This window comes from Baudoinia panamericana, assembly GCF_000338955.1.
Source record: "Baudoinia panamericana UAMH 10762 unplaced genomic scaffold BAUCOscaffold_15, whole genome shotgun sequence".
NCBI classification, from domain to species: Eukaryota; Fungi; Ascomycota; class Dothideomycetes; order Mycosphaerellales; family Teratosphaeriaceae; genus Baudoinia; species Baudoinia panamericana.
In genome coordinates, this window is record NW_006911271.1 from 302424 (window position 1) to 329346 (window position 26923).

The window sequence follows — 26923 nt, forward strand, 5'->3', positions numbered from 1 at the left end:
CTCTCGAACGTTTGGCAGGCAAGTGACTGCTTCCGTTGGGTTGTCGGAACCTGCTTTACGCCGCTGGTCTAGTCGGCACACCCGAAGGTTGCCTCCCAGGCATCGTAGTCCGGCAAAGCAAAGATCTTCTCAATCTGTCTGCGCCGCACGCCAACATTACCGCCATCGAAGATCGGCAGCACGATTGCGTCTTGCAACAGATCTCCCAGCGGGACGGACCTCGAGTATGCTGACCTGCACAATAGTCAGCACCCACAGTATAACTTTCAAATGCCGGAAATGCATACGTTCCAACCAGGTTGATCGCATCCATCACACTCTCCACAGCGCTCTCGCTGCCGAAGATCTTCGCTTCGGAACACAACTCCGCCGCCGCCTTACTGAATGGGTCCTTGTCGAACGCGCAGGTCGCCTTCCAGCACAGCGCTCTGGCTGCCTCGCAACGGACTTTGATCTTGATTAGAAGATCGGCCACGCTCTGCTTCTTGAGCATAATCTCGCTCGTGCCGCGCTTTTCCCGCTTCGCCCAAGCAAGGACGTGGTCGAAGACCTGCCGCATACTTCCTACTCCAATGGCGCAGACTAACGCCGCAGAGCCGGTGGAGGCTGCTTCGATGACATCCGCGCCTTTGCCTGGTGGAGGACGTTGTTCTTGGGGACTCGCAGTTTGTTGTAACGGATGTGTGGGCCGTTGACTGCTGTGTGGCCGACTGGTTGTGGGTGGGCGAGAAGTTGGAAGGCTGACGGATCGTTGGAAGCAACGTCCTCGCGAGTGACCACGATTATGGCGGTTTGACTGCGCATGTCTGGGCCTGCATCCTCGACTCGACAGCAGATGCATAGAAGATCTGCGCCTCGGTCGTTCCAGCCTCCGTGGTTGGTTGCCCATATCTGTTGAGGATTGTCAGCACGGCAGCAAAGAAGGTTCGTCCATGCAACAAAAGCCGATCAAAAAGTAGCGCACTGTCAACCAAGCCAAACCTTATAAAATCTTTCACAAAGATACCTTCTCTCCGCTTATGACAAAGTGGTCGCCTTTGTCAACAGCAACCGTACACAGACCGGCGCTTCCGACCTCCGCGTAGTTTGCGCTGCCTGCAGGCTCTGGAAAAACAAGGCTAGCCATTGGTGAGCCTTCTCCGCTCAGAAACGGCACCAGGAGCCGTCGTTGCATCTCCTCTGAGCCCCCAATCAACAAGGGACTCAAACCCAGACCAGTCCCAAGGATGGTTGAGGATGCGCTAGTTTCTACTGCGTACATCTCCTCTACAACGATTGCCGCATCGATGAGGGCTCCTCCAGTACCTCCAAGCCGCTCCGGTATCTGCGCTTTAATCAAACCTGCCTTTACGGCTTCAGCGTAGATAGATTGCGTAGAGCGGAAGCCGTCACTCCATTCTGCGTTTGGCTTCTTGACTGCCGCTTCATAGGTTTTTCTGGCATCCTTCAAGTGGGTAGTGGCAAAGGCGTGAACGCCAGCTCGAATCGCTTGCTGTTGCGGAGAGAGGTCGAAGTCAACCATCGTGGTAGAGCGTCAACACAGTGGAACAGGAGAACAGAACCTTGAAACACCGTCCACGACATCTTGATCCGTATGCGCAGTTTTGTACCTTCTTGAAGTGGCAGATCACATGCGAGAAAGACATCCTGCCGTTTGAGGCATGGCTCAAGAGCTGCAGGAAGCCATATATTAGCGTTTCCGCTCTGTCAGTGACTGCGCAAGCTCCTCCGGTAGCACTCCTGCCTATCATCACGGAGCAGCTAAACCATGACTAGTGGCACGTAGTGCGAAGGAGGCTACGAGACAAAGGATGTACCGCCATTGTCTCTCAGCGGAGAAGGTGGAGGTGGAGGAGACGGAGGAGGAAGAGGTGGAGACGTTCTTCGGGGACGTTGACGCTAACGGGGCGTACCTTGCAGTGGCGTCAAGATCCTTGTCACAAAATCGTTCCATCTTCACTCTCGAAATCGGCCTGCGATGACATTGCTCTCGTAACCACAGCACATCTCCTGCTGCGCCAGAGGGACAACATTGAAAGGCTGGACGGAACCCCAATGTCTATATAATTGGTACAACAACAACATTCCCTACCTTATCAGATTCAATACCGCTTGCGATGGGACTCCTCAACGATATCAGTGGCGCCGCGACTGCGATCACATCGACATGGACTGGCATTACACTCACAATCTTCGGCGCTATCGCGTCCGCAATACTTCTAAACGTAGCGCGACAGCTTCTCCTCCGCAACCCGAACGAGCCACCAATCGTCTTCCATTGGGTCCCTTTCATCGGCAGTACGATCACGTACGGCATCGATCCGTATCGCTTCTTCTTCGCCTGTCGCGAGAAATATGGCGACATCTTCACCTTCATTTTGCTGGGGAAGAAAACGACAGTATGCTTAGGCACGAAGGGTAACGACTTTATCCTGAACGGGAAGCTGAAGGATGTCAACGCGGAAGAGATATACAGCCCGTTGACAACACCAGTTTTTGGAAAGGATGTGGTGTATGACTGTCCCAACGCAAAGTTGATGGAGCAGAAGAAGGTGAGATGTGCGATGATGTGGTACGATCAGAACGGATGGCTAACATCCACTTGCAGTTCGTGAAATTTGGCTTGACGTCTTCTGCCTTGCGGTCATACGTGCAACTTATCGGCCAGGAAACTCGTAGTTTCTTCGCTCGTGATGCCGTCCACAAGCGCTTCGCGTCCACCTCCGGCACCGTGGATATTCCACCAACCTTTGCGGAGTTGACCCTCTACACTGCCTCTCGCTCGCTTCAAGGCAAGGAGGTTCGTGAAAAGTTCGACTCGACGTTCGCAGATTTGTTTCACGATCTGGACATGGGATTTACACCTATCAACTTCATGTTGCCATGGGCGCCGTTACCGCAAAACCGAAAGCGGGATATTGCTCAGCGGAAGATGGCCGAGACATACACGTCCATCATCGAGCAACGACGAAAGCAGGGCAACCTCAAGTCGGGGAACCGCGAAGAGGATATGATCTGGAATTTGATGAACTGCACGTACAAGGACGGCACCCCTGTTCCGGATCGTGAGGTGGCCCACATGATGATCGCTCTGCTCATGGCTGGACAGCATTCTTCGTCCTCAACTTCGTCCTGGATTTTCCTGCGGCTGGCTTCACGACCAGACATCCAAAAAGAGTTGCTAGAGGAGCAAAAGCAGGTGCTGGGCGTCAAATCAGACGGCACTATCAACGACCTGAGTTACGAGGAGCTTAGCCGTCTTCCGCTGCATAATCAGGTTGTCAAAGAGACTCTCCGTATCCATACCCCCATCCACAGCATTTTGCGCAAGGTCAAGCAGCCCATGCATGTGGAAGGCACGCCCTACACGATCCCACCCACCCACTCACTGCTTGCCACACCCGGCGTGACCGCTCGGACGGCCGAGCACTTTCCAGAACCATTGTCGTGGGAGCCACACCGTTGGGACGAATCACCATCCGACAAGCACGCAAGGTTAGCTCCTACGTACCTTAAGGAAGGTGTGGTGGAGGAGAAGGAGGACTACGGCTACGGCGAGATCTCCAAGGGAGCCGCGAGTCCGTACCTACCTTTTGGCGCGGGTAGGCACAGGTGCATTGGCGAGCAATTTGCTTACCTGCAGCTGCAGACCATCCTGGCGACTGTCGTTCGAGAGTTCAAGTTCAGCAACGTCGATGGCAGCGACAAGGTTGTAGGCACAGATTACAGCTCGCTATTCTCACAACCGATGCGGCCGGCTGTAGTCAAGTGGGAGCGGAGAGAGAAGGCATGATAGATTCATTACTTGCTTGCATACAAGCACTCGGCGCATGTTTCTCAGCGTTCAGCGATAGAGAGCATTACGAAGTCATCAAAGTGGCTGATCGTCTCACGAGGCTGGCTGGTAAGTGTGCTCTCTCCGCCAATGTCTTGCGATCTCCTCCCTGGTCGCTACCCACACTCCTTCTTTGCTGCTCACGTAATCCACAAACTTCCTCACTGCGCCGACCCTACCTGGCCGGCCGCTGATGCGAGCATGAAGGCCGATCGACATCATCTTTGGCTCGCCCGCCCTCCCTTCCGCATAGAGCTCGTCAAAGGCGCCTATGAGGTAATTCAGCAAGTCGTCTGGCGACGACCAATTGTTGTTAGTGAAATATTTGAAGTCGTTGCAGTCCAGCGTATACGGTAGGATCAAGAGCGCTTCGTCCTTGCCGTATTTGGCAGCGACTGTGGCTGGAAGAGGTTGATAGTATGGTAGGTCGTCCGCGTACGAGTCGGAGATCCAGAGCAACTCTAAGCCACGGTCTTTGTATATCTGGTAGATGAGAGCATGCGAGCGTGGCGAAAGCCGACCAACATACCACCCTGTAGGTGCTCGACCAGCTTGCTGAATCGACAAGTCAATGCATTTCTCGATTTCCACCCGCTCATCACTTTCAGACATGTCGTGGTAATCAATCCACCGCCAGCCATGGCTCCCCATCTCCCACTCAGCCGCCAGGAATCGCTTCGTCGCTTCGGGGTTAGCTTCAAGCGCCTTACCAACCCCATACACGGTTCCTTTCATACGAGCTTGCTCAAATACTCTCAGCAATCTCCAGATTCCGGCCCGGGCGCCATAGTCATAGATGCTTTCGGCGTTGGTATTCCGGGCTTCGTGGCGAGCGTCTCCGCCTGGGGTTTCCGTGAGGTAGGTTTCAGAGTGGCTATCGCCGTTCAAGACGGAATACTCGCCACCCTCTTCATAGTTGATGACGAACGAGATGGCGACTTTGGCATCGTTCGGCCAGTGGGGGTTAGGTGGAGTTGGGCCGTAGCCTGTGAGGTCGCGCGGAGTGTCGTGGTTAGGATCCCAGCGCCACTTTTGCCATGAAGCACTGTCTGTGGGGGACATGTCGCTTGACATATGATGATAGGGAAACTTCTGACCTCCTACAGATGAAGGGAAAGGCAAAGAGGAAGGCTTCACATATATAGGAGATACGAGAGGCTGGAAGAGGAAGGTGACTGGCCAGCGACATAGCTTACCTTGACGACTGAGGTCCCTTCTTGTCAACATGGCGTCGGGTTATACAAGCGATACAGGCGTATAAGCATGGCAAGGGTCCAAGAATGCGTTACAGGGAGAAAGATTGTTTCGATCAATGTGCTCAAAGAATGTCAGCGTGCAGGTCTAGCCTTGGCAGTGTACTGTATTGGGGGTACCGACTGGACTGCCGAAAGTTGGAGTCGGGCCACACTCCATCCATGACTTTGCATTTCGACATTGTCATGCTTTTGTAGCCTGCAAGTACATCCGCCGAGGACAGCAGCACAGCAAATATGCGCATTCCGTACGCTCCCACAGAGCCTGCCGATCCGACACCTGACACTCAAGCAATCTACGACCGTATCCGTGAGCGGCGAAAGCCTCGACCTCTTATTCCACTTGACCTTGCCCTGCTGCATAATCCACAGATTGCGGATGGCTACAACGCTCTACTCGGCGCTATACGGACAAAGTCCACCTTCCCGTTAGCTCTGGCGGAACTCGCCATATGCTACATTGCGGTCCTGAACTCTGCAACCTACGAATGGACAGCTCATGCACCCATAGCGCTAAAGGCTGGTGCCAGCCGGGAGGCACTCCAAGCCGTACTCGACGGCAGGGTAAAGGATGAAGCTGCATTTAGCGAGGACGAGCGCTTGGTGCTCGAATTCACGGAGCAGAGCACCAAGTCTATCAAAGTTGGCGACGATGTATTCGAACGCTTGAAGCGAAGGTTCAACGACCAGCAAGTCATGGAGTTGACTATCACTGTAGGTGGGTATAATATGGTCAGCCGCTTTTTGGTGGCACTGGATGTGACGGAAAGTAATGGGAAGTCTATGGAAATGCCGTCTTAAATCAACGACGTTCAGTCTAGGCGGGCGATGCGATGGGATCTTGCGCCCTCCTGGATCCGACGTGAATTGACGTTCACCGGTCCTTGGTCTTATGACAATGTCATAGCTTGCCCGCGCAGCCAGAGGAAAAGCCCTACTTGTCTCAGTGGCGTAGCTATTACTGAGAAGTCTGGCAAGGCCGGATCCAGCGCCACTTTGTGATGGAGACAAATTCCAGTCCGACCCATAGTGCTATGCCGAGGCAGCCGCTGCACTCAGAGGCGGTATCATCGCCACACAACCCGCGTTACATCTCTTCGTCAGCGCCATGCGGACTTTATGCATACAGGATGGAGACGCGGACGCAGACTTGGTGTCTGTTTTGGCTGGGCCACAGATTGCAAAGACCGAGGCTCTCAATAGCGAACTCTCGGTATGCTCAACACGGTCTCCTTCTGGTAGGGACGGGAGTGGACAGACCAGACCGCCGCCGGATGAGAACAGCGCCGCTGAAGCTCAGAAGACTGAAACCTTGAATGCGCCATAAGCTTGCGTCGCCCGTTCGGCGTACGTCTTCACTTTGCGCCTAAAATCAGCACGATGCACCGGTTCAGACGAAGACGTCAATTGGTCCCGGTGTTCTGACAATGACACACAACTTCAATATCGTTACTTTGATACTTCGTTCACAATATTGTCGAATGCTCTTCTATCTCTGTCACGTGCCATTCTCGGAATTTGTATGACTGCACTTCCCTCCAACCGTGCGACTCTTCACTGTCTTATGGTTAGCTTGCCACATCGACAGACACCGAAGAACAACGAGCTTCCTTTACGAATCGATCCCCCACAAGCCATATGGCCGAGCTGACAGCCTTGCTGTGTCAGCGAGCTGAACTGCAGACAGAGCTCCGTCTGGTCAAGGAGCAACTCGCCCAAGCTCAGTCTACCATCGTGGGCTTCGCCATTGCTTCCCGCGGCCATCACCAGCAACAAGACTTTGCGGAGTTCGAGCGTCTGCAGGCTCGGCTAGATGATGCTTTGGTGGAGAATGCTCAGCTGAAGCATGAGTTGCGTGGCCAACATGGCATCAGACGAGGCGACATTTCCCAGCAGCTACCGGTCACTCAAGCCCAACCTACCGATACTAGCAGGTCTACCACATTGACTCATTCGACGCTGCCATCAACACCGTCAGATAGCTTTTCGCCACAGGATCACTCTGAGGATCTTCTGAGCTTTGACGAAGAGTTGCCAACAAGCATTCACAGTAACACTGTGTTCGGGGGCTCATCGTGCCAGCGCGAAGACATCGTACGTACGGTTCGTCATGCAGACGACAGTTCCAGCTCTGTCACAGCGGCTTCTCCGGCCAACGAAGCTGTATCAGATACGTGCTGGGGCTCTCAAGTGCTTCCGACTGGGCCGAGATGGACGTTCAGCCCGCGAGACCGTTCGTTCTTGCTCGGTATGGCATGCTACCTAGAAGACATGAGTGGTGACGAGTACGTTCAGAAGTGGCATGAGATCGCGAGAACGAAGGGTAGGTTCAGCGCAGAGGCGTGGCGGGACTTCTACGAAGTGGAGGTTTTTCCAGCTTATCACAAGCGACAAGCCGCTCAGGAGCGTGGTGTAGGCCATGGCCTTGTAGAGGGGTCGGTGGACGCCCAGGATCAAGACGAGGCATATCTCGATAGCCAGCACCGCCAAACTGATCATGCCGATGATGGATTCAAGGCATCACTGGAAGGCATTAACACTGACTGCGACAAGGTTGTCAACGATCCCGTCGATGTTGCAGAAGATGAGTCGCTCCGCACACAGCCATGCCTAGGCGAGGACCAAGGCGAACCAGACGGCGACGATCTGCTCAACCGTTCTCAAATGGTCCCAAATAGTGTACAAGGACTTGCCAGTTCCCGCTGGGCACTCAAGTCCACAGCAGTGTCACCGACGGAACCACCACGCTCCAACTCCATGAATGCGGGTAGTGAAATGCAGTCTTTGCAAGGCCTACCTACTCTCGAGGCATTTACTGCTATGCAGTTATCCACAAGCCAAGAGCAGGATGCTGAAGTTGACAAGCCGGGGAGAGATGATGTCAGACCGGCTCCGGAATGCGCAACCTTGCAAACTAATACTCGTACAACTACAGTCAGGCCGTCAGCAGCAGGAGGTGATCATGGGATCGGACATAGGGGGAGGGGAAGGGATGGCGGCCCAGTCGCATTCGAAAAAGGCCCTCGTTGCTGCCACTGGCCGCAGGTGGAAAGTCAACTATGGCATTCCTACTTCGCAGCCGACCATGATCCGCGAGCACTTCGCACAGTGATGATCACTGGCATCCCTCCCAACGTCACGTTAGCGGAGGCACTTGACAAAGTCGTGGGCGGCAGGGTCATCTCTGCCGTCTACCTTCCAACCTCCGAGATGCGTGTTGAGCCCGTCCTTGAGACGAACGCGGTTATGGTGACCTTCCTTGACGCGAGTGTGGCGCAGGCGTACGCAGAGGCTTGCGCGAAGGACTTCATCTTCTTCTGGTCCGAGTCCTGGCAGGCACCATTGAAAGCCACAGTCACGCACATCCAGATGCCCGTTCGGCTGCCGCACGGCAGGCTGATAGCGAACATGTACCGGCAAGAACTCAGCCGAGTGATTTTCCTGATCGACGATGGAACAAACACTGCTCGGACTGTTGTTGAGCGGGCTATCGCGGCCATTTACAATATCCAAGGCGACGTGTGCAAGTACCCACTCCGCCTGGGCAGAGATGACGATGGCTTGTTGTTCTTCGAGTTTGCGAATGTCGAGGATGCTGTGCTGGCGAAGCTTGGGATAGGGAGATCATCGGACTTGTGTGCCTTCAGTAAGGGGTTCTTACCTGATCCATGTGGAAGGCCAATGGAGACGCTCAAGCGTATCGCCCATGCTTCGAAGCCTATGTCTGGCGGTGGAGGGGCGCTGTTGGTGGATAGTGCGGCAATCAGTCCGCTATTTTTGAACAACGATCAAGGACGAGTCCAGTCAACAAAACCCTCGGCAGTCAAGAAGACCATCGGTTGAGAAGGCAACATCTGGTCCATATGCGGTGCGTTCTCTGGGCACAGCTGTCCTGCCACTCGGACAAGCTAGTCAGCAACAGAACGGAGGTGGTCATCTCGAACTTGCTCGGTCTCCCTCGGGCTCAATCAGGAAGCATTATGCTCGTGGTCGAAGCAAGCAGTGCACTATATGGAGAGAGGTATCTCAGGCGACGAAGGAGGAAGAGGCATTTAGGTTGGGAGGGTAATGGGAGGGTGGTAGATGGTCGAGTTTCACACATGCCGTCAGAGAGATAGTCATGAAGAATGCAGGGCTCACGACCATGTCCATAGAGGAGTGTATGGCACGACCGAAACCCTTGATACATCATCTATATGATCGACACAATGCTGCCGAGGGCAAAGAGCCGGCTAGTTCCGACAGGGTCTCGGCAGGAGCCGTGCATCTGCCTGTCACGGTATCGCGCGCATCCACTGCAGCTCCATATTCTGGTAAAAGCACACCACCACAGCCCGCACTCAGTGCACGATGAATCCCACTCCTTCTGGCTGTAAGACTCTACCACAATCAATCGCGCAGCATGATATGACTGATGCTTTATAGTTCCCTCGTACGTTCCACCGCCGTCGTCGACGCAGTACCCTTACCCAAGCAATACATATCCGGGCCAGCAACAATCTCCATATCCGGCATACCCAGGCGCCCATCAGCGACTCACGACCTATCAGACACCGTCGCAAAGCATACAAATTCCCCAACTCCAACAGTACCCCTCTCAGCAGCCACAGGATGTCTCTATCGCGCAGAACTCGTTCCGCCCCGCCACTACCATTGCGCCGAAGAAGGGAAACAAAGCACGGGGTAAACGGTCGGCTGCGACGTTGTCTGGCCAGGCCGATGCCACCTCGGTTCAACAGCAGCTGGTGCAGACACCCACTGGTCCTGGAGCACCGCCACCTACCCGCAAGTCTGCCGACCTGGAAGATCAGCTGAGGAATGCACTGCAGCAGGACGAGGGTCAGACAGAAAACGAACAGGAGAACGAACAAGAACAAGAACAAGAACAAGAAGAACAAGAACAAGAAGAACAAGAACAAGAAGAACAAGAACAAGAAGAACAAGAACAAGAAGAACAAGAACAAGAAGAACAAGAACAAGAACAAGAACATGAACTTGAACATGAACATGAACATGAAGAAGGTGACGATGACGCGGGGGCTATTGCCAATGATGCACCCGAGAGCAACGACGCCATCTTCAACCTGCCTGCACCACCGCAAGGCCACTACCCAAGCGAGAAGGAGCTGGAGAACAGCATGCACGCCTGGACGCGTGAGCACGGCTACGAAGTCGTCAGGCGAGCCAGCAAGCGCAACGCAGCCGGCGTCATCTACAAGCGCTTCTATCATTGCTCGAAGCACGGCAAGCAGGACAGCCGAATCAAGGCGTCCGAGCGGATCAGGCCGAGACGGAAGTCGAACCGTATGGGCTGTCCGATGACGCTGGCGGTGATTGCCGTTAATCCTAGTCAGCCCGACGGACCTTGGGAGATCAAGCATCGCGTTGCGCATCACAATCATGGTCCCTTTGACCTTCTCACCCTGGCCGGGCATCGCCGCCGCGCACGCATGGGCGGTGTGGAGAAAGCCGTGGACGGCCTGTTCGAAATCGGCACGCCGACGGGGCAAATCCTACAATTCCTCCAACGTACCAACCCAGAAGGTCTCTTCACGCGCACAGACGTGGCGAACATGAAGCTCAAGTGGAAGAAGCACGGCACCTCCGCCTACATACCCAACCAGTTCTCCACGCGGTCAGCAAGATCGCATGGTGCATCAGCCTGCATCCGCTGCAGAGCCAAACACGACAGCTGCGACTCCACCCGGCCTTCTTGCCAGCGCTGCGTAGCTGATGCCGTGGAATGTGTCTACGACAAGCCCCCGCCACCGGACCTCCCAGTCGATATCGATGACCCCATCGTGGTCGACGGCGAGGAAGCGGGCATACCGACCGGTGCAGTCGAGACCAACCCTCCCGCCAGCAACGCTCGCAACAAGAAGAAAACGGACCTTCATCTGCACCGCGCCGCCGCCACCCAAATCCTGCAAGACTTACAGCAATTCCGTGCGGAGCACATCAAACCCACCCGCCTCGAATTGAATTCGTCATCCGTGGAAGTGCTCGCTCAGTCGTCCTGCGGCAACGGCGACAGCTTCTCCAAAACCCCCACCCTCTTCTACTCCACTGACTGGGACGCCTTCGCGGACGCCTTCCTCGAAGCGAGCCTGAAAGAGAACGTCTACGAAACCCTCATGGGCATCAAGACCGAGCCGACGCGGCCCCACCACCTCGGCGCGGCAGAAGGCGGCGACGCAGACGTGGAGGAGTGGAACGAGTACGTCAAGCAGCTCGCCATCTACCACCGGCGCAATTACGCCTTGCTCGGCGCGCTGTGGCAGAACCTGTCGCCCGGCTATCGCACGCGCATCCAGGGTTTCCGCAAGGCGAGCGAGGCGTGGAGCGCGTTGGAGGAGATGTGCGCCCCGCGGGGAAGCGATGAGGCGTTTCGTCTTTACAATGAGCTGTACAGTCTCTCACTCGCGGGATGCGATGATAATTTGCAGGAGTATATTGGCCGGATCGAGGCGGCGCATCACAATTTTTGCAGGCTGAGGATGGGGAATATGTACCACCCGACCCGTTCTGCTGGCCAGCAGCACCGGGATTACCACGGCGCGGGGCCAGGTGGGAGGGATGTAGTGACGGAGGAGGCGCTTGCGCTGCTGTTCTTGAGGGGGTTGACTGTAGGCGGTGATGCGGCGGGTGGTGGCGGCGGTAACGGGCTTGGGTGGAAAGGGTGGGTCGATACGGTGTGTCAGACCGGGAATGTGGGCGGGTTTGGAACGGGGTTGAAGCTGGGGTTCGCCGATTTGGCGCGGAGGGCGGTGGAGTGGGAGAGGGGGAAACGACTGAGGAGCGGTTCATGAGCGGCGTCGGTGGCAGGCAGCGAATGTGGCGTGGAGTGGCTCTGGCATGGATGGGCGTGGGCGTGGGCGGTGGCATAGATACCACGTTGGGGCTATAATGTGCCGGCAGCGCGGCTGCTTGGAGTGATGATCACGATTTGCGGTTTTCATCTCTGTTCAGCACAACCAGAGGGCCAAGTCCCACGCTGATGAACAATTACCGCATCAATCAATTTCCGCCTGTGGGCCATTTGGAGTATACATACACTGTCTCATGGCACAGATTCTCGTCACGCTGGCGGATAAATCTCAGCACTTGAAGAAAAGTGAATGAATGATATGACAACCATTCCCGAACCACTTCGTCGTCGCCCGAAATCTTAGGCGTGGCGTCTCAGCTTTTCGAAGCTTAACCCGTGTTGCCGGCCGAATGTTAACCGGAAAGGGTATTCCATGTCCAGCTTTGTCTCGAGACCTCGCGAACCAAGTGGTGGCAGTATTACAGCGACGACTAGCCGAGTCTTCATCATCCATTCACTGATCATCATCGTCTATTCTCTATCCCCTCGTAAGAAAGGCAAAAGAAGGAATCACGCAACCTCCTCAACCCACCTCCTCCTTCCCATACCACTATCATTAACTCCCACCCCACTCCCAACCCCATCGCCTCCTCCCCGCCGTCCCTCAAACAACCCCGCATCGATCCATTCAGCCGGCACCCCCACCCTCGCCCCCCTCGCACTCTGCACATACCGCACAAACACCGGATCCGGCTTCTCCACCACCACGCCCTCATCATCCACCATCGGCGTGCCATCCCCTCCTCCCGCCGCCGCCGCTCTCCCAGCCGCCAGCGCGTCCGCAAGCATCTCCGCGCGCGTGCGCCGCTTGGGCGCGGGTTTCTTGAGCAGTTTATCAATCGTTGACATCTAACACGTGCCGTTGACATCAGCCGGAAGCCCAAGTTTACAAGAACGATCGATCGATCGGATCGATCAGGGGGTTGAAGTTTGGAGAGAGAGAAGACTTACTTTCTCCTCCTCGTTCCGCTTCTCACTTAGATTCTTCCGCCGCCTCGCCATTTCTGCCCGCCGCATCGCGTGTTCCTCCGCGGTCAGGTGTTTCTTCTTCTGCGCTTCATTCGACAACGCCATCAGTCCGCCGTCGATTTCCTCGTACTGCCCGCGTTGGCGACGGGTGAGTTTGCTTAGGTCCGGGGTGGCGCTGCGGGAGAGGTCGCCTTCTCCTTCGTCGTCGTCGTCGCTGTGGTCGATGTCGTTGTCGTCTTCGAGGTCGTTGAGGTTGTCGTTTTCGTCCTCGTCGCCTTCTTCCAGCTCGGAGAGTTCTTCGTCCTCGTCCTCGTCTTCACCGGCGAGGGCTAGTTCTTTCGCTTCGACGGATTTGAGGGGTCGGGAGGTTGGGGGTGCGGTGATGGTGACGTTGGGCTTGGCTTTCCCACTACTGCCGTTGGGAGGGGCGGCCTGTTTGATGATGGGAGGAGGCGGGTGCGGCTCATCCATGTCCATCTCGTCCTCCTCGCCCTCGGCATCCTCCTCGCTGTCGTCCTCATGGGCGAGTAGGTCACGGTCGATGTCGTCTTCCTCCCCCTCGGCATCTTCGTCTTCATCCTCCACCTCGCTGTCCGGTTCGATGAGAGCACGAGGGTTGCGAGTGCTCCTTGCCGCTCGGGGCGCGGGGGTGGCATCGCTGTCGCCTGCGTATGGGTTGGGCGGGATGGCGCTGGAGGAGGTGGCTTGACGGAGTTTGCTGGCTGGAGCTTTGACGGTCAGGCGCAGGCCGGGCTTGTTGCCGTGTGTGGTGGGGTTGATCGAGCGGACTGAGGCGGAGGTTGGCGAAGGGGGAGTACTACTGTCGTTGTTAGTGCGCATCGGGTAGGGCTTGGCGGATTCGCGAGCGGTGATTGTGGTGACGGGGCGGGCAGTCCGACGAGCGGGGGGCATGATGGGTTTGTGGCTAAGGTATGGTCACTGTGGGTGGTGGTAGTCGTCGTGGTGGTGGTGGTGGTGGGACGGCTTGATGTCCGATGAAGTGAGGTGTCGTCAGCCGCGGAATGCTGCTCACTCCAGCTCGGCGTGCCTGCTTCCAATCACATCGTCGTGCGCCTTCCTCCTTCCTGCCATGCCATGCCTGCCGCCCGCTCGCTCTTGCTTACCCGCAGCCATTGCAGCTGCCACCTTCCTGCCCACGTGTTGCCCCATGCAAGTACGAGTACGAGTACGATGGGAAAGCTTTGGCAAACGCGGTGAATGGTCAAGTGACGTACCGTGCAGCAGCACCACGCGCGACAATGGCGGGTGGTTGATAGGCGGGCAATGCAGAGGCTCCGTTGGTGGATGTTGCAGCAATGGGCGTGCCATTCGCTGTCTTGAAGCGCTTGTTGCTGCTTTCGTAATCCATCTTTGGCAGTATATACAACAGGTTAGCCGTTACCGTGCTTTTAAGACACGCAACGATCACTTCTCAAGTCTCCCGGCCAGCGACGAATGAGCGCGCAGTAGCCATCTCACGGAGCGTGGGAGAAGGCGCAGATTGACTGCCTAAGGCCAACCACATATCTGGCTGCCGAGGCTTAGAAGCTCGGTTGCATGACTCGCGCCCATCTTGACAACCGCTGGGTGCTGCTCTGATGAGTGCACGCGTACGTACACAACTGTACTCTGCATCCGCGAGCGAACACCATGTCCGGAGGCGCCTCCAAGCCGGCAATACCAGCTTGGCAAAAAGCGCGAACAGATACTACAGCGCCATCGAGTCCTGCGGCGCAGACAGAGCCATCGAGTGTGGAACCCGCGCCATCTCACCCACCCGCCGAGCCTGAGAGTGCAAGCGATGCAACGGACGATGGACCTGTAGTCGAGCCAGCATCGGCCGACTCCCAACTCAGCATGGTCGACGCCTTCCTCGCCGACCCATCAGTCAAAGACGCACCCATCGACAAGAAGCGGGCGTTCCTCCAGAGCAAAGAAGTGCCCGTAGAGACCATCGACAAAGTCCTCCCGCCAAACCAAGTGCCTGCGATCCAGATGGATGACTTCGAGGCCTTTAAGCGACAGAGAGCCGTTCCCACCTTCACCACCACCCCGCAGCCCACCAACAATACCAGCCCACCCATAATAACCTACCCCGAGTTCCTCCTCCAAGCCCACAAACCCCCACCCCTCATAACACCCACCCGCGTCCTCACCGCCGCCTACGTCGCCGCCGGCGCTGCCACTCTACTCTACGGCGCGAGCAAGTATCTCCTCGAGCCCATGACCGACGCCCTCACCGAAGCACGACACGACTTCTCCACGCACAGTCAAAGCAAGCTAGACGAATTCAACGAGCGCCTTAGCCGGCTCGTGAGCAGGCAACCCTCCCCACCCACCACCGCGCCAGAAATCAAACTGGACGAAACCGACGACGTCGCGAGCATAACCTCCGACCCAACCGAGCTCTATCACCGCGACATGGGCACCCAAACCTCCCCCCTGCCCTCACGACAGCCCTCCGACCCCGACGTCACCGCCCTTACACCCTCTGACAACCCCACCCCCACCCCCACCCAAACCACCACCCTAGAAACAATCCACTCCCACCTCACCACCCTCCACACCTCCACCACCTCCTCCATCACCGCGACGAAAGAAAGCAAAGACAGCATGAACAAACTCCGCCACTACCTCGACACGGTCATGTACGGCAGTCTGTTGGGGAATGGGGGGAATGGGAGTTATGGGAGTAATTTGTGGATGATGGAGCCGGAGGAGGCGGAGAGGCGGAAGAAGGAGGCGGCGGAGGAGGGGAATGGCAAGGGGAAGGCGGATGCGGTGGAGGAGTTGAGGAGGGAGATTCGGGGGGTCAAGGGGGTGTTGTTGGGTGCGCGGCGGTTTCCGGGGACGGTGGGGGCCAGTGGGGGTGGTTGAGAGTGTTCAAGACGAGGTGGGATGTGGGCTTTGTTGGTGGACTTATGTCTACCGTTGCAAGTGTGGAAACGGTGACTGCCTGCTTCACCACCCATCTAACTGCTGGACCCGGCCTCCCCAGCTCGAACCTGGAGCTTTGTGCACGAGTCGAACCCACCCTCCGCCGCCCACCAAACCACTGCGGAAATGTGATTCACATCATCAAACTAACCATCAACCCCTCCTGCCACAACATCTGCTGCCCGCCAAAACTCTCCCGCCCCACCCGCCGGACCAGAATCCACCAATCCAATCAAACGCCGCCAGACACTCGGCCGTGTTGACTCATCACGGCCTCCGTCCCGCCGTTCATGACGAGGGAAATCGATGATCCCTCCGCCAGCGGTCGTGTATTGGTAGTTGAGGTGGCCGAGCCAGTTGGCGGTGACGGGGTAGGAGACAGACGGAGGTCAAGCGGACGGTGCAGAAGTCGACGATGAGGGGGTCGAGTGTCGTTGAGGTGGGCGGGGGTGAGTGCCAGCATTCGAGGGGGGAGAAATGGGGTGAGGGGTAGGTTGATTGGCGGGGGTTAAGGGAGTGGTTGTTATTATTGTTGTTGTTATTGTTGTGGAGGTGTAGATCGTGGGTGACAGTGAGAGTGCGGTCCGCGTTGCTGATGTCCTGCTGGGCAGCTTCTGGCGAGGAAGTGGTGACGGCGAGGCTGTACACGGCTGTTCACACCAACAACCCTCACGTCCGCACGCCAGTATATACTCACCAGCAAGGCGCCCGTGACGCGGAATGAGAGTTACCCTTTATCTCCTCTCCACCATCGTAGATCTCAATCTCCCCCGCATCCGTTCCATTGCAAGCACTTGCGAGGAACCGGAACCAAGTCGTGCAATTTCTCGCACGTCGACGGTGTAAGTGATACCCGGCAGCACGTCGATTCCAACCTCAAACGATTAGATCTTCGTACTCGAAGAGCGAGGTCGTGATTAAAGGGCCATGGTAGGTTAGGTTGTGCAGTTCTTGGCAGTACTCGCTTGTCATAGCGGACATCTGGCGGGTTGGGGCGGGAGTAAGGGTGGTGGTGTTGTTGTAGGTGGGTGGAGAGCAGTGGATCAGATTTGGTGTGGCGGTTGTGGAGGTGAGGCAGAGGAGAAGGAGGAGGGAGGAGAGCAGGAGGGTGCGCCCAGTGGGAGTTAGACTTGGTGGTGACATGATTGCTTTGGTCTTGCTGAAAGAGGGGTTTCGTGTGTGATGGCTAAATGTGGTTAAGTCGGAAGAGGTGGCCTGAATTAGATTGCCGAATGGTTGTTAATCACGGTCTTGGGACGGACGTGGAAGATATTGCCACGGAATAGTAAAGTGTTTGCTCTAGCCAGAAACGGAAGGCACGTGCAAGGCTTGAGCGCATACGGTGGCGGAAGGTACGAGCAGTGAAGTTTACCATCTCCCCAAATGAGCTCTTGTCACTGCAATGAGGTATGGCACGCTCGACCAGATGACAAGCACACATGTGCGGGTGCGCGAGGTTGACATGGCTCGAGAGAGTGCGAGTCATTTGCTCCAACGCGAGAGGATTTGCCCTAGAGGTCTGGGTCGAAGTGCATCCTGAACTTGCGATTCGCCCTGTCCGGCGCCCTCGTCTCAAACTGACTCCCATGAATCTCAAAGCACAATGGCCTTCGTCCGACTACCCTATCTTCAATCCCTCCACCCTCTCCACCCTCCTCCTGTTTTCTCTCAAACGGCACCTCAAACCTAAAAACACTATGCTCTTTCGGCAATATCTTCAACTCGTCCTTCATCGTCACAACCTCAAACGTGAACTTCGTGTCCTTGACCACAATCCCCTTCCTCCCCACCCTACTCGCACACCGACTCCTCACCACCTCCACCAGCGCACCATGATAATCAGCACCGACCAGCACCGGGCCGGCACTATTCGCATCGACATACGTCCGCTTTCCCTCACTCACACCAAGATTGAGTATCTCGCGCATGTAGGCACACCACATCAGATGCAGCGGCTCATAGATGGCGTACTTCTGCTGCTCTTTCGGGATTTCGTAGATACACAAGGCGCGCTTCTGCTTCGCTGACAGCGGTTTCGGCTTGTTGTTCGTGGACTTGCGCTGCTTCTTGGACTTTTGCAAGCGGTCATATTGCCGCTTCGACCGCGCGTCTCGCTTTGGGTCCGGTGAGCTGGGCCTGAGGAGCAATGGGCGTTGTTTCACGCGCTCGCGGAAGATGGTACCGGCGGTGTCCGGGGAGTGAGCCCGCTTGAGCAGAGCTTCTGCAACGTTTTCGGCTGGCTGAGACGCCATGATGGGGGTTCTGGATTACATGTTTGCGGGTTGATGGAAAGGAAGAGTTCAAATTGTGCCGGGCTGTTGTGAAGTCGCAGTATCGTGCTGACTCATCTATGACCAACGCAGAATCGTGGTCACGTGATCGGCAGTGGTTCGGGTGGAATGTGTTGCAGTGACAGGGTTGCCGATCGAACAGAGATGCTAATCCGTCCTCATATCTGCTCCAACCCATCGTCTGCGGCGTTTGTAGCCGAAGTAACCAAATCTGCAAGTCGCAGAATCATGCATACAACCGCGCCACTTGTGATCATCCTTTCAACACCGCGATAACCGTCGAGAGTTACATTGTCATACACCTGTATTGACCTCACATACTTATCTCCAAGCTCAGGTTCGGGCTCGAACAGGAGCCGTCCTACGTCCCGAAGCAAGTAGGTGCGGAGTAGAGCCAAGCCCGACGGAGGTTCCTTATCGACGTTCCACACGATACTGTCAGCGAAGGTTGGGACTTCCTCCAGGCCACATGCTTTCAGCGCACAATGGACGAGGTGTATCGCGTTAGCACTAATCACAGTGTCCACAAAGATCGTCAGTAACTGCTTTATCGCGCCAGGGTTCTAGCGCGATGCTTGCAGCATCCAAGCCAGGTACATTGCATCAGAGAAGCGACTCAAGAACTCCGGTCGTTCAGAAAGTCCTGCCCCAAAAGCTCGTTCGACCAAGATTGTGCCGCTGGGGACATGGATGTAGAAGTCGAAGGAAGCCGGATCGGCCGAGACTGCGGTACCCAGCCATTCCGGTTCGTGCTCTACTCCAACGTATGTCCAGGGTGGTGAGGCCAAGGGAACCGCGAGGGCTTGCAAGGGGACTCTGGAAACTGGAGAGTACATATCTGATATTGTTGTCGCGTTCGTTAATTGCGACCTTCTAGCCTTGTCGTTCCAAGGGCGAAAGGATCGAGCCATATTGTGACTGCCCAGGATGCCGTGGCGTGGTTGGAGGAGGGCCGGCGCATGCGGCGGTTAAGAATGCTGTCCGCTACTATGAGTCGCTCCCATTCGCGCTGATCGATGAGAGGCTGTGTTCTGGCTCGGTGCGCGGGCGGAGGGTAGATGGACCGTTGGTTTCGGTGACGGCCTTTGACTGCAAAGTGTCGATCTCTTCTGTGTTCACTAAAACGTAAAGCTTGTCAGATGTGTCGACATTACCACGCTAGGTGTCACATCGATGGATTCTTTGTATAAAGGCCGCGTCTCCCTTCCCAAGCTGCAGTCATCCAGGCCATCCATCTCAAGGGAGCAGTGAAAGGACCAAGTAAAAGAACAGATACATTTGCCTTCGCAGACATGCGACTAAGACTGTTTTCCGCCTCGTCGACAGTTCCACGGATTGGTCTGAGTATCTGGAGGTCGTCCACATAACTCCGATCGATCAAAGCCCGTGCGAGTGAGGCTCCCACTTCAGTACTGGAGATGAAATAGCACATTGTGGCGCTGACACTTTCGAGATGCCGGCAGACTCTCGCTTACTGCTTCGACGTTGGATACCTACTGTTGGACAGACGTCCGAGCGTTGAGGCATCTTTCGAAGTATCGGCGCACTGGAAGGTACTATGGAGATTATGGTTAGTGTACAAGGAGCAGAGTAGTCCGTCATACACACCTCAGTTGTCTAAGCACCCTCCTGCTCTTCCTCTTCGCCTCCCTGCTTGACCGCAAGCCCCATATCCCTCGTCGTCCATCCCTCTCCCACCTCCACAACGTCCCTCTTCGCGCCCAACACCGCCACGTTAACCCCTCCCAACCCCTCCAAAGCCTCATTCAATTTCCCCGCCGCCTCCCTAACTTGTCCCGCGTCAACATCCAACAACCACTCCCTCCTCCTCTGCTCCATCTCATGATCAATCCCGTGCACAAACCTCGTCATGCCCTCCTGATTGACACTAACAGGCGCATCTTCGCTCTGGAAAACACTCAACTTCGCCTCCTCCAACTCCCGATCACTCCACTCCCGCTCCGCAGCCCAGCGACCAGCATGTTGCATGATCTGCAGACTGTTCACCGGGTTCGGGTCACGATAAGAGTACATGCCAAAGTAACCGGCGGTGCCGTTCGTGGACGCGCCGGCGCCGTAAGCTCCACCCTTCTCGCGGATTTCGTGGTGCAGGTGTTTGTGCGTCAGCAGCGTAGCGAGGATGGCGAAGGGCGCCGTGGCGGGGGAGGTGTAGGGTCCGGTAGGAAGTGCCAGGCCAGTGTACGAGACTTGATAGGTTGGAAAGGGGAAGAAGGTGCGTTGGCCGAGCGAAGGGTATGCCTGAGCCATGCGGGAAGTAGCTAAATCAGGGAGCGGTGTGTCGAAGTGTCTGGCTCGTGTACGGTCCAGAAACCGCTGCAGAGCCGTCTCGTTGGCACTGGACGCCTCGCTGCCGCAGGTCAGGGCGACTCTCAGGTCCGTCTTCATGCTTGTCACTGCAATGGCTTGAATCGTCTTTAGCTTGCCTATGAGGCTGTTCATCGCGTCCTGGTTGTCCTCGGCTGAGGCTAAGCTAGTGATGAGCTTAACTTGTGTCAACCCAGCAATCTGCTCGGACCACTTGCTACTCAAACTGAGCCCTGACCGCGCATACCGAGCAGCATAGCCATGCCCACTGCTCGCGATGCCATCAACAGCCCCATCAGCGCCAGCCCGGAGCAACTCCTTGATCATTCCATGCGCTTTCGGTGCGTCGAAGTCCGTCTCAACCAGAATCGTCTGAAACAACTCGTACATAGCTGGAACATTGTGATCAAACGCGTAACCGCTCAAGCTAAAGCCTTCGCTCGCTTGGAGATTGTCGTAAGGGGAAGTACCTGATTTGTACCCGAAACTGATACCGCCCGTCTTGAGCTTGATAACATCCTCAAGCTGCTCCATGGACTTGTCTTTCGTACCAATGCGCATCAGGCTGTCGCAAAACAGCGGGACAAGCATACGCAGCTCATCGGGTAGATTCTCGAACAGCGTCCGTGCTCGAAAGTACGTCAGCCCATTCGTGGCTGTCTCGCGCCACTGTACTTTGGTCCACTCATCGGGCGCGCTGTCTCGTACTTCAAACCAGGATTGCTGACGCTCGATGTCGGTGACGTGCAGAGTGGGTAGCAGGTCGACATTCTCCGTCTTACCCTTGTCTTGCTCCTCGAGAAGCTCGAGTTCTCGGTCGCGTAAGTGCTGATGTGCTTCTTCTTTGCTTGAGAATTGTTTGACAGTCTCCTCGATTTTGGACTTCAGTCTCGCTGCCTCCTCCGCAACGATTTCGGCGCCGAAGCTTGAGCTTGGCGCCATGGTGAAAGTGAGCGTGTGGTCAGTAAGCAAATACTTCTTTATCAGGCCCTCTAGGTATGGGCCTTCCTCGCAGTCTTCGCGGAAACGGTTGATAATACTGCCATAGTCCATCGATGCAAACGGATCGACACCGTTAAACCAGCTGCCAGTCAGCGCCTGAGCTATGCCTAGTCCGAAATTGGCAGTCTTATGCTTTAGCGAAAGCTCAAGCGCATGCAGGATGCCGTCAACTTTCTGCTTCTCAAACCCTTGATCTGCCTGTTCATTGAGAGTGGCATAGATCAGCTCTTTCATATTAGGCACGTTGTCTTCGCTCACTCCGGTCAACCCAATGGTGAAGATACCGCGCCGTCCGGTTGACGAGTCGTAGCCAGTGTTTGGTGAGAAGTCCGTTCCCAGACCGGATTCTATAAGCGCACGATAGAGCGGCGCTCCATAGCCGTTCAGCAAAAGACTGCTGACAACCTGCAGCGCAAACGATTCGTAAACATCCGCCGGGCTACCAGTAAGCCAGGAGATTGAAGATTTGTATTGAGCCTCCGGCGGCACAAGTGGATCGATGGGACCCTTTACCACAACTTCTACCGGCTTGTCAAGGGTGACCGCATCTTTGATATCAGTGTCGATGTTGATCTTATCGAAGCCGTCCAGCTTCTGACCTATGTACTGAAGATGCTGCTCCAAATCCTGGTTACCATATGTAACAATCTTGCTGTTGCTAGGATGATAGTGAGCCTTGTGAAATCTGTTGAGCTGCTCATAGGTAAGGTCGGTCATTTTACTTGGATCACCGCCACTGTTGTTGAGGGCAGGGATAATATGCTCCATGAACTGTATGTAGAACAAGTAGGTCGAGTCAGACACTTGGCCTTTCATCTCGTTGTACACTACGCCCTTGAAGATCAGATCGTCCGGATGCTGTGCATCGCTTGCGCGTGGGTCCGCGGGCCCTATACGCCAGCCTTCTTGCACGAAGTCTGATCGCTTGAGCAGCGGATGGAGGGTGGCATCAAGGTAGACAGACATCAAGTTGCGGAAATCCTGCGGGTTAGTAGTAGCGAAAGGGTACGTTGTGTGATCAGCACTAGTCATGGCGTTCATGAAGTTCTGTAGAGAGCGCGGAAGCATCTTGAAGAAGGGATCGCGGACCGGATACCTACCTCTTCCATCAGCCTACACGCCTCATCGTTGCCAAAACGGACGGTCGCCTACTTCTCCGAGCCACAAAGCGTGACATGCTCCAGTATATGCGGCACGCCGGTGGCGTCTGGCGGATTGGTCTTGAAGCCAATGGCGAAGACATTATTCTTATCCTCACGAGCGATGTGAAGGTAATCCGCGCCAGTCTTGTCATGCCGGAAGTGCAAGGCAGACAGCTCCAGTTCAGGGACATGCTTCGTTCGCTGCAGCGTAAAGCCATGCAGATGGTCCCCCTGTCTGGGCAGAGATGAAAGGTCTGCTACCGAGGCGTAGTGTCTGTTCGACGCCCGCAGCCGTCGGACGTATGGCGCGACGGCACGATACACACGTCCATCACAGCGAGAGGTGAGCATATCTGCCTATAGCTTTAGGTACATCCGAGTCATGTACGCAGACCTCACGAGGAAGAAGTTTGTAGGAGCACGCGATGTCGACGGCACCTCGATCCTGTTCCCGTCCGGGGAGCCAATCAGAGGCCTTCCCATTGCCGCAGTACCGGAGAGCACTCATGCCTCATTCTGCACCAAAGCAGCGGCGACTCTGCGTCTCCCCATACAGCACCACTGTCTTCGAGTATCACCCCAGCCTTTGACTACGCACGCATCGCAAGTCTGGTATACAGCAGCAGCAACATATCCCGGGCCATTGTCAGACTGTCCGGAGGAGCATTGCTTGGCCGGTCTAAGCGAGAACAGGAGAAATCTTCGAGCGTCCTGCCGAGACCATCCTGACTCCACTCGCGAGGACACTATTGGTACCGTATCAGTGTGTATTACTGGCCCTCAGATCCATGACATATTAGAGACACAAGTGTTTGGACCGATAGGCTGTGGCCAACGCTTGTGGCAGAGTCAGCATCTCTCATGTCCGGGTTGCCTTTGCGCAGACGAGCCGAGTACGTCGCAGGCTTCACACAGGCGGAGATCACTCGCACACTCAACAACGCGAGACGGAACGGCCTATCGCCGTCCCGCTACTTCATACGGTCCTGCGACACACGGCAGTCGAGATAGCGTGTCGACCCCATCATGGCAACGCTCGCCCACCAAGCCGCCCCTATGCCTTCCCAACTGCCAAGTGAGGCGCGTAACTCGCCAGCATCCATGGACTATTCGCAATCGGACGGCTCAACCCCTGCCCCACCACCACCGCCAGCTGCTGCCCCTGCGCCCGCAAAGACGAATTCGAAGAAGGGCAAGAAAGGCACTAACAATGCGGCTCCGGACTCGACAGACACGCACAAGCAGCTACTCTCAAAGATCTCACAGCTTGAGGCATCGACTACGGAGAATGCTGCCGAGAACGCCGAGATTGAGGCTGAAGTCAAGAAGGCCAATAGGGAGCTGACGAATATGCTGAACACGCTCGAACCGCACAATAGCAAGCTAGACGCACTTCACAGAAGGTACACGGAGCTGTTGGGTGATATGAAGAAAGTGGAACGCGAACACATGAAGGCGAAGAAGCGCGGCGATCAGCTGCAGAAGGAGAAGGAGGAGGTGAGCAAAGAACGGACGAGAGAGAAAGGCCTGAAGGAGAAGCTGGAGAAGCTGAGTCGAGAGCTCACGCGCGAGAATAAGAAGTTGAAGGAGGATCTCCGAGAGCTACGAGAGGCAAGTGTAGATCGTAACGAAGAGCTTCAAAAACGGCTGGAAGGCCTCGTGCTTGACGTAGAGGAAGTTGTGGCGCCACGGCAGGCTGCGCAGCTGCACCAGCAGAGCGGACAGGAGCTGGAACACGACAAACTCTTTCGAGAGAAGTTTACAAGCTTTCTGCACCAGTACGAGCTGCGGGAGTTGCAATTCCAGTCACTCCTGCGGACGAAGGACCTTGAGATTGCATACCAGACGGCACGCCATGACCAGCTCAAAAAGGCGCAGGAAAGCGAATTGAGCAAGAGTCACCAGCTTACCCGGCAAGTTAGCACCTTCAGCCAGACGGAGAACGAGCTCAGAGGTCAGCTCAACGTCTACGTGGAAAAGTTTAAGCAGGTACGTTGGCGAAAGGCCTCACCCGCGCACCTCTGCACGCACGCCTGCCCTCTTCGAGCACCTCCGTTGCTGTCGTGATGGTTGTAGTTAACTGACTGACCCCTTTAGCAGGTAGAAGACACGTTGAATAACAGCAACGACCTCTTCCTCACGTTCCGCAAAGAGATGGAAGAGATGTCCAAGAAGACCAAGCGCCTCGAGAAGGAAAACCTCAACTTGACCCGCAAGCAAGAAGCGACCAACAAGAACATCTTTCAAATGGCGGAGGAGCGAAGCCAAAGCCAGCAGACCATCGACCGCCTCACGAGAGAGAACGAAAAACTCAAAAAGCTTTGCAGGGCTATGCAGAGTGGTGGTTACGGAGGCGCAGGCGCAGCGGCTGCAGGTGGGCTACGACACGACGTCGATGTGGGCGCGGAGTTCGATGAGGAGGGTGAAGGCACTGAAAGCGAGTATGAGGATGACGAGGAGTACGACGAGGATGACGATGAAGTGTACGATGATGAGACGGAGGAGGAAGCAATGGATCCGCCTCCGCCTAAGACTTACGGACCGCCGCCCCCGCCACCACCGCAGGATCTGCCGAATGGAAAGCCAAAGGTCGGACAGCCGCCTTCACAGCAGATGCCCAATGGAACCGCGGTGGTGAATGGGGGTCGGCATTGATGTACGCGAAAGTCATACTGAATCCTACCATTCTTGCGAGAGAAAGTGGTTACATGCCATGTCTATGCTGCTTCAGGTTAGTGCCGGCTTGGCATTGCGCTCCTTCCGTTTCTGGCACAACTATCCTCCATCATCCCCGGCTTCCTTCTCTTCTACCCTTACTTTCTTTTCGCGCTGCAGAACAGATTACACGCCCGCCGTAGCACCTTGACGGATGTTCACTACGGTGAGGTCACTGGCAGGCTTTCAAAGCCTTTAGCGCGAGATTGAAGACTGCGCCTTAGCTAACCTTCCATGGTTGGCAAGACAGAAGTCGTCCAGATCATTTCAGACCTGCCTCGCGTCGAGGTCAAAGCATGGCGGACTAGAGATCTGGGAACACTTGCCAACAATATATTGGCTTGTGAAGATACAGCAGGCGAGCAATCACAACGACCATTTGCCAGCTACGTTAGAGCTTAGTTGGTAATGGACTCTCCGTTAATGTGAGTGTCTGGAGTACGGCCGACTTCAATCTACGCTCTCCGGACCTTTTAGATCACCACCCTTCTTCATCAGCTCAACCTTCTCCTCCTTGCTCGCCGGTAGCAATTGCTCTCCTGCCTTCTTCACAGCCTCCTCGCTCAACTCAACACCTGCCCTCCGCATAATGAACTCCGTAATGAGCCTCTCCGCCTCCACAGCATTCTTAGTCAAAGCATGATCGTCGCCATCAAACAGCATCAATTTTACAACACCTTTCCCAGCAGCATCCGCATCCCGATACATACCCTGCAGCCGCTTCGAGCAGCTATGCGACAACGTCCGATCTCCCGTTCCGTGACAAAGCAATACAGGCCGGGGCGGCATCTTGTACATGCCCTCCGTTTCTGCCGTCTGCGGTGCCACGACCGCGGCGGCACTGCACCTTTGATCTTGCGCAGCGAAGGTGAACACGGGAGCACTGCCGAAACTCCAGCCCACCAGCACGACCTTCTCGATCTGCTTTTCGCGCTGCAGAAAGTCGACCGCGGCTTTGACGTCAGGCACGCAGTACTTGTTCCGCGCGGGGTAACGGTAGTCTAGCCGGAGAGCCAGGACGGCTTGGTTGGGTAAACTGGCCAGCTTGTCGGCCATACTGAGGTACATTGAGCTTGGCCCGACAACGCCGCCACCCGCGCCAGAGAGTAGCACTGCTGCGGTTTTGCTGTGCTGGCCAGGTCGGTACGGGGAGGGAGAATGTAAAAAGCCGGTCACCTTGCCGTCTGGGCCATCTTCGACTTTGATATGTAGTCGCTCGACCTGACATTGTGGCTTCGTTCCAGGTGCGTGGTCTACTGAAGACGGAAAAGCGCTCGGTTGTAGTGGCTTGTCCAGAGGCGTATCAGGGCGTGAGAGGCCCGGGAGTTGCTGCTTTGCTTGTTGAGACGTCATGTTGCCTAAGTTACGCCGTAGATTGCTGGCGAATATGCGGAGCATAAACAAATGACTAGGTATGAGATGAAGACAAAGATGAGCTGAATACATGCACTTATCGAGCTTTGTGTACGCTGTATGATCCTACGTTGACATCACATTCGCCACCACACCTTTTTCCCATGGCACGGCGACTGTAGGTTGCAGACCCAATACCGTTAGTATAATAACAGTCGTCAATTGGAGCATCT

At 55.7% G+C, this 26923-nt stretch overlaps 13 protein-coding genes across 13 annotated transcripts; 5 read left to right on the top strand and 8 right to left on the bottom strand.

Moving 5' to 3' along the window:
- Positions 1-292: 292 nt before the first annotated feature.
- On the bottom strand, positions 293-1787 carry BAUCODRAFT_39353 (uncharacterized protein). The gene is made up of 2 exons (XM_007683191.1): positions 1007-1787; positions 293-891 (listed from the first exon to the last, which is right to left on the bottom strand). The coding sequence occupies exons 1-2, from the start codon at positions 1520-1522 to the stop codon at positions 583-585; spliced, it is 825 nt and encodes a 274-aa protein (XP_007681381.1). The 5' UTR covers positions 1523-1787; the 3' UTR covers positions 293-582.
- A 330-nt stretch (positions 1788-2117) lies between these two features.
- Positions 2118-3793, top strand: BAUCODRAFT_152483 (uncharacterized protein; the record flags this gene model as incomplete). The annotated part of the gene is made up of 2 exons (XM_007683439.1): positions 2118-2552; positions 2609-3793. 2 exons carry the CDS (start codon positions 2118-2120, stop codon positions 3791-3793), a joined length of 1620 nt encoding a protein of 539 aa, XP_007681629.1.
- A 96-nt stretch (positions 3794-3889) lies between these two features.
- On the bottom strand, positions 3890-4897 carry BAUCODRAFT_80539 (carbohydrate esterase family 4 protein; the record flags this gene model as incomplete). The annotated part of the gene is made up of 1 exon (XM_007683344.1): positions 3890-4897. The coding sequence occupies one exon, from the start codon at positions 4895-4897 to the stop codon at positions 3890-3892; it is 1008 nt and encodes a 335-aa protein (XP_007681534.1).
- A 297-nt stretch (positions 4898-5194) lies between these two features.
- On the top strand, positions 5195-6308 carry BAUCODRAFT_318023 (uncharacterized protein). The gene has a single exon (XM_007683440.1). It carries the CDS (start codon positions 5326-5328, stop codon positions 5887-5889), a length of 564 nt encoding a protein of 187 aa, XP_007681630.1. The 5' UTR covers positions 5195-5325; the 3' UTR covers positions 5890-6308.
- On the top strand, positions 6309-8992 carry BAUCODRAFT_318024 (uncharacterized protein). Its single transcript, XM_007683441.1, has one exon. The coding sequence runs from the start codon at positions 6727-6729 to the stop codon at positions 8929-8931; it is 2205 nt and encodes a 734-aa protein (XP_007681631.1). The 5' UTR covers positions 6309-6726; the 3' UTR covers positions 8932-8992.
- Positions 8992-9295, bottom strand: BAUCODRAFT_318152 (uncharacterized protein). Its single transcript, XM_007683442.1, has one exon. The coding sequence runs from the start codon at positions 9278-9280 to the stop codon at positions 9053-9055; it is 228 nt and encodes a 75-aa protein (XP_007681632.1). The 5' UTR covers positions 9281-9295; the 3' UTR covers positions 8992-9052.
- Positions 9296-12723: 3428 nt separating this feature from the next.
- BAUCODRAFT_39358 (uncharacterized protein) lies at positions 12724-14389 on the bottom strand. Its single transcript, XM_007683192.1, has 2 exons — positions 14161-14389; positions 12724-13742 (listed from the first exon to the last, which is right to left on the bottom strand). The coding sequence occupies exons 1-2, from the start codon at positions 14292-14294 to the stop codon at positions 12872-12874; spliced, it is 1005 nt and encodes a 334-aa protein (XP_007681382.1). The 5' UTR covers positions 14295-14389; the 3' UTR covers positions 12724-12871.
- Positions 14390-14575: 186 nt separating this feature from the next.
- BAUCODRAFT_127119 (uncharacterized protein) lies at positions 14576-15802 on the top strand (the record flags this gene model as incomplete). The annotated part of the gene is made up of 1 exon (XM_007683443.1): positions 14576-15802. One exon carries the CDS (start codon positions 14576-14578, stop codon positions 15800-15802), a length of 1227 nt encoding a protein of 408 aa, XP_007681633.1.
- A 1293-nt stretch (positions 15803-17095) lies between these two features.
- On the bottom strand, positions 17096-18114 carry BAUCODRAFT_143637 (uncharacterized protein; the record flags this gene model as incomplete). The annotated part of the gene is made up of 1 exon (XM_007683444.1): positions 17096-18114. One exon carries the CDS (start codon positions 18112-18114, stop codon positions 17374-17376), a length of 741 nt encoding a protein of 246 aa, XP_007681634.1. The 3' UTR covers positions 17096-17373.
- Positions 18115-18716: 602 nt separating this feature from the next.
- Positions 18717-19064, bottom strand: BAUCODRAFT_127121 (uncharacterized protein; the record flags this gene model as incomplete). Its single annotated transcript, XM_007683445.1, has 1 exon — positions 18717-19064. One exon carries the CDS (start codon positions 19062-19064, stop codon positions 18717-18719), a length of 348 nt encoding a protein of 115 aa, XP_007681635.1.
- A 697-nt stretch (positions 19065-19761) lies between these two features.
- BAUCODRAFT_39361 (uncharacterized protein) lies at positions 19762-23183 on the bottom strand. The gene is made up of 2 exons (XM_007683193.1): positions 22633-23183; positions 19762-22576 (listed from the first exon to the last, which is right to left on the bottom strand). The coding sequence occupies exons 1-2, from the start codon at positions 22971-22973 to the stop codon at positions 19771-19773; spliced, it is 3147 nt and encodes a 1048-aa protein (XP_007681383.1). The 5' UTR covers positions 22974-23183; the 3' UTR covers positions 19762-19770.
- A 247-nt stretch (positions 23184-23430) lies between these two features.
- On the top strand, positions 23431-25427 carry BAUCODRAFT_318383 (uncharacterized protein). The gene is made up of 2 exons (XM_007683446.1): positions 23431-24611; positions 24723-25427. Exons 1-2 carry the CDS (start codon positions 23649-23651, stop codon positions 25275-25277), a joined length of 1518 nt encoding a protein of 505 aa, XP_007681636.1. The 5' UTR covers positions 23431-23648; the 3' UTR covers positions 25278-25427.
- A 360-nt stretch (positions 25428-25787) lies between these two features.
- Positions 25788-26690, bottom strand: BAUCODRAFT_127124 (uncharacterized protein; the record flags this gene model as incomplete). Its single annotated transcript, XM_007683447.1, has 1 exon — positions 25788-26690. The coding sequence occupies one exon, from the start codon at positions 26688-26690 to the stop codon at positions 25788-25790; it is 903 nt and encodes a 300-aa protein (XP_007681637.1).
- Between the last annotated feature and the right edge of the window lie 233 nt (positions 26691-26923).

Coding starts and splice junctions, on each gene's coding strand:
- BAUCODRAFT_39353 (XM_007683191.1), bottom strand. CDS start 1,522: ATGGTTGACTTCGACCTCTCTCCGCAACAGCAAGCGATTCGAGCTGGC. Junction 892..1,006: donor TTGTCATAAGCGGAGAGAAG/GTATCTTTGTGA, acceptor AATCCTCAACAG/ATATGGGCAACCAACCACGG.
- BAUCODRAFT_318023 (XM_007683440.1), top strand. CDS start 5,326: ATGCGCATTCCGTACGCTCCCACAGAGCCTGCCGATCCGACACCTGAC.
- BAUCODRAFT_318024 (XM_007683441.1), top strand. CDS start 6,727: ATGGCCGAGCTGACAGCCTTGCTGTGTCAGCGAGCTGAACTGCAGACA.
- BAUCODRAFT_318152 (XM_007683442.1), bottom strand. CDS start 9,280: ATGATGTATCAAGGGTTTCGGTCGTGCCATACACTCCTCTATGGACAT.
- BAUCODRAFT_39358 (XM_007683192.1), bottom strand. CDS start 14,294: ATGGATTACGAAAGCAGCAACAAGCGCTTCAAGACAGCGAATGGCACG. Junction 13,743..14,160: donor GCGCGTGGTGCTGCTGCACG/GTACGTCACTTG, acceptor CAACGACAGTAG/TACTCCCCCTTCGCCAACCT.
- BAUCODRAFT_39361 (XM_007683193.1), bottom strand. CDS start 22,973: ATGCTCACCTCTCGCTGTGATGGACGTGTGTATCGTGCCGTCGCGCCA. Junction 22,577..22,632: donor ACGCTTTGTGGCTCGGAGAA/GTAGGCGACCGT, acceptor TGGAAGAGGTAG/GTATCCGGTCCGCGATCCCT.
- BAUCODRAFT_318383 (XM_007683446.1), top strand. CDS start 23,649: ATGGCAACGCTCGCCCACCAAGCCGCCCCTATGCCTTCCCAACTGCCA. Junction 24,612..24,722: donor ACGTGGAAAAGTTTAAGCAG/GTACGTTGGCGA, acceptor CCCCTTTAGCAG/GTAGAAGACACGTTGAATAA.